At 35.4% G+C, this 4,810-nt stretch overlaps 1 protein-coding gene across 1 annotated transcript; it reads right to left on the bottom strand.

Annotated features, from left to right (window-relative positions):
- Nucleotides 1–625: 625 nt before the first annotated feature.
- LOC130967726 (receptor protein kinase TMK1-like) lies at nucleotides 626–3,846 on the bottom strand. The gene is made up of 2 exons (XM_057892717.1): nucleotides 1,364–3,846; nucleotides 626–1,230 (listed from the first exon to the last, which is right to left on the bottom strand). Exons 1-2 carry the CDS (start codon nucleotides 3,756–3,758, stop codon nucleotides 719–721), a joined length of 2,907 nt encoding a protein of 968 aa, XP_057748700.1. The 5' UTR covers nucleotides 3,759–3,846; the 3' UTR covers nucleotides 626–718.
- Between the last annotated feature and the right edge of the window lie 964 nt (nucleotides 3,847–4,810).

The following is a 4,810-nucleotide window of genomic DNA, read 5'->3' as shown; positions in this document are numbered from 1 at the left end:
CCATATTCGTTTCTACTTGTTTCATATTTTGACGAATTAAATATAAAAAAAATAAAGGAAAATGCCAAATTACTTGTTGACTCTCATAAAGTCATTCAACTAACTATCACGGTCATATTTTGTCAAATAAATGTAGCACAGAAGTTTTCGTAAAACCATGGGCCTTTGGCTAGAATATATTATTTCTTAATTCTCTTTTAACATTTGTAATTTGATAGCTATGTCAATGCTAAACCATTCCATATCATGTAATATATATAAGTAGATTTTAGTATTATTATGTTCTTACGATAGTTATAATGTCTATATAAATATTGTTAAAATTAGAATTATATTTTTTTATATTTTAATAATTTTTTTGAATAATACTTTCAAAATATTATTTAATGACAAAAAAGCATTATACTTTAATAATATAATTATCATAATAATTTAGTCAAATATATTAAATTATTTAATCATTTTTAACTATTAATTTTACGTAAAAATAATTGAATCTCCACCAAGTGAACAATATAGAATTTTGGCTTAACCTTGTAGTCCCAGAATCATTACTTTTAAACAGGTTTTAATTTTTCTATATAGGCACTAAAGAAATTGAAATTGAAACAAAAACAATCCCTTTACCAAATTATAACTATCTATAATAAGTCAAATTTACAGAGATTTATATATTAAAAAAAAGAGCAAGAAAAGCATAAAATTGCATGGATAATTTTCATCTAGCATCAGCAGAAGTGAATGAGTCAGCAAAACCAGTAGGCTTAGCTGGAATACTTCCCTTACTATCTTCAAGACTAGTGTAACCCAATTCTTTCCCTTCCGCTTCCTTCCAAACCTTCAACATCTGCGAAAGCGGTTGACCGTAGTCAATGTCGCCCGACCCACCGTTGACTTCTTCGTCAACCGGTTGCCATTTCTCCACCAATGCCGACAGCACGTTCACTGCATGGCTCATGTCCGGCCGGTGGTTTGCTTCCCTGGCGGTGCAGTGTCCGGCCAGCTCCGCCACAATGTAGATGCTGTCGAGAATGTCTTGAGTGGCTTTGAGAGCAGGATCTATGGCGGCAAGAAGCTTTTCCTTGCTTGATTTGATTTGCCAGAACCATTCGACTAAGTACCGGTTCTCCTCTGGCCTGTTCTCGTCCAGAGCCATTAGTCCGGTTAGAAGTTCCATTAACACCACACCGTAACTGAACACGTCCACTTTCGTCGTGATTTTCCCCATCACTGTAAATCAAAGCAGAAGCACAAGATTATTAGGAAAAGCAATTTGCATTAATTTAAAAACACGAGTGCTTTTTGTTTTCTATTTTCACCAAATCTAAAAAACAGAAAATACTAAAAATGAAAAAATGCATACCTGCGTACTCAGGGGCGAGGTATCCGAAGGTTCCGGCAAGCTTGGTAGCCACAGACTTGTTCCCATCGGGGGCAAGTTTGACAAGACCAAAATCAGAAACCTTTGCCCGAAAATCATGAGCAAGTAGAATGTTGGAAGACTTGAGATCACGATGGATGAAGGTATGGCGAGCGAAACCATGAAGGTACTCCATTCCTCTTGCAACATCAAGTGCTATCACAAGCCTCTGAGACCAACACAGAGGCTCCAATTTCAATCTCTCCCATTCAAATAGATGCTTGCTTAGAGCACCTAAAGGCATATACTCATAAACCAACAGTTTTTCATTTCCTTCTATTGCGTGGCCTAGAAGCGACACCAAATGCCGGTGCCGCACCTTCGAAAGAACCCCTATTTCCGCCTGAAATTCGTCCACTCCCTTGCTCCTAATAGCTCCATTCTCCATTCTCTTCACTGCTATCTTCGTTCCATCTCCTAGCTCTCCCTTGTAAACGGTTCCAAACCCGCCTCGCCCTAGCTCATTTTCGGCTGCGAAATCCTTCGTCACCTCGCGTAGAACTTGTACTGATATGACAAGGTTTCGAGAATCACTCATATGGGTGTTTTCTGTTTCACCACTCAGGTTACTCACAGAACTTAACCTTGTCTTTGTTGACTTGGTATCGGCATCACAGCTCGAAACTGCGAATTTCAACATTGTTTCTGGGTTATATGTATCATGAGTGTGAGGATTAAGACTGCTAGGAGCCTTTTTCTTCTTCAAACAACATACAAATAGAGAAACAAGCAAAACAGCCACAAATGTAAAGATTCCAACACCAACAAGTAATACTACCAATTTTGATCTTTTCGAGCCATTTGATCTTTGAACCGGAGCAGGGGAAGGCGGCATATCCGAGGGTGTTGGTTTTGGTTTTGGTGGCGGAGAGAGCAGAGGCCGTGGTGATGCCGGATTCGGGGGTGAAGGTTGTGGACTACTAATAGGCGAGGGACTCTTTCCATGTTGATCAGCTAAAAGAGGGTTGCCATCAATAACAACCTTCATACCATCATTGAACTTTGGCAATGGAGGCTCAAAATTGTTATAACTCAAATCCAACAAACTCAGTGATTTCAATTCAGTAAAATTACTAGGGACTTGGCCACTTATGTTATTTTGTGCAAGCATAATCTTAACAAGTGAATTCAACTTAGCAATTGAAGGACTCAATGTACCACTAAGATTTCTCCTAGGCAAATTGATAAGAGATACCTCAGAGTTCTGATTGCAGCTCAATCCAATCCAGTTCCCTCCACAAGGATCATTACCAAACCATTGAGAACTCAGAATTGAAGGGTAATTCAGATCATGGAGAAAATCAATGAGTGCATTAACTTGAGGTGCACATTGAATCCCAGGCTTACTCTGACAAAAGAAATTTGAACCATAAGATACTTGTGTAGCAGCCTTAAACTTTGGTATTGGCCCCATTAACATGTTATTGCTTAAATCAACTTGATCAAGGTCCATGTTTGCCATTGATTCAGGAATCAAGCCAACAAGTTGGTTTCCATTGAGGTTGATCTCCTTCAAGGAAGTTAAATTCCCAATGTTGTTTGGAATTTCCCCATTGAACTTGTTTCCATTAAGCCAAAGCTGTGTAAGAAAAGTCATTGAGGCAATAACATCAATAGAACCACTCATGCCACCACCTTCTTGATTGTTAAGCCACAAAACCTGAATTGAAGATTGGCCAAAACTGTTTGGGATTCCACCAGAGATTCTGTTGTATGAGAGCCTCAGATTCAAAAGCGAAGGCAATGTGCCTAGAAATTCAGGCAATGGTCCAACCAAATTACAGTGCACAAAAGAGAGATTGGTTAATTGCAATGATTCTTTCAAGTCCAAAGGAAAAGACCACCCTGTGGTTGCATTCAAAGAAGGATTCATTTCCAAAGACAAGATCCTTATGTTTGTGAGTCCTTTGAAGAAATCAAAAGGGATTGTGTCAAATTCATTGTAATCAAGGAAAGCATATTCCAATTTGGACAATCCATTGAAACTTGGTAAAACCCCACTGAGATTGTTCCTTTGGAGACCCAAATTCTGGAGTTCTGTGAGCTGGTTCAAATTCTGAGGGAGTGAACCTTTGAGACCAAGATTCTTTGACTGAATCTGTGTCACCCTGTCACCATTGCAATACACATAAGGCCATGGAGGATTGCCACATGGGTCACCTACTCCATTCTCTGGCCATTTGAGAAGCTCGGGATTTTGCAATCCTTTTCTGAAATCATTCAGAATTTTGAGATCATTTGGGTCTGTAGCACCGTAACACACTGTGACCATCATCATCATGCAGAAGAAGGAGAGAAAGTTACAAGCTTTGATCCGATGAAGATGAACACCAACCATGGTTTTAGAGAGAAACGGTGATCAAAGTTTGACACTTTTTGAGTAAATTCAGAACCCCATGAATGAGAAAAGATCAAATTCTGACTCCTGTGACTGAAATTGAGACCGAAACAAAAAAGTTGAGAGAGAGAGAGAGAGAGAAAGAAGGAAGAGGTGAAGTAACAACAAAAACAAAGCAGTGTGTTTGAGTTTGTGTGTCTGTCTTGCATTTACCGAGAAATGTGCATAAAAAATGGGGAATTTTTATTATGAAAAATAAAAAAATGTTGAAGGCATAATGCAGAGAGGGAATTGAAGAGTCAATGGCCAAGAAAGAAATGCAATTTGCCGAGTTTTTTGCGTATTTGATAATTGATACATTACAGATATTTACATTTAATTACAATTTACCTGATATATATGTATCATTTATTCAATTTTATCTTGACAATTAATAAATTTCTTTAGACACCAAAAAAATTGTACATTTTCCGTAAACAGTAAATATATGTAATAATAATCAATATGAAATTAATTAAGATAAATTTTTTTAATTTTATAATTAATTATTTTTAGTTTAAATCTTAGAAATAAAACAAATTCTTTTAGTAAAAGCTAAATAAGAGAGATTAAAGTATGAGAAAAAACATGAAAAGCAAAAAAGACCAATAATTCCAAGTATTAAATTTTCTTTATTATATACTATTGTATTAATAGATACGTTCACTAAAGTGTCTATTAATTTACTTTTTAATTTGTTGTGTATAAAGTTAATAAAAATAAAATTAGTTAAAATAACAAGTAATTTATAATTTAATAGGTCTTGAGTTTAAATATTAAAAATAATTAAAAAATATTTTTTATAAATTATATAAATGAAAGATATTTTAGAAAAAAATTGGACATTAATTCTTGTTATATTTTCATTATGTATAGTATAGAGGTTAATTATTTTTAAACTATGATAGAAATAAAAAATGAGCGAGTTAATAAATATATATATATTAATTCATGTTATTTTATTAATACCACAAAAAATAAAAGGAAAAACGACAATAATAATGGTAATGATA

Source organism: Arachis stenosperma, chromosome 3, assembly GCF_014773155.1.
Source record: "Arachis stenosperma cultivar V10309 chromosome 3, arast.V10309.gnm1.PFL2, whole genome shotgun sequence".
Classification (NCBI taxonomy): Eukaryota; Viridiplantae; Streptophyta; class Magnoliopsida; order Fabales; family Fabaceae; genus Arachis; species Arachis stenosperma.
Note: the sequence above shows the minus strand (reverse complement) of the source record. Positions and strands in the feature narration are given on the sequence as shown.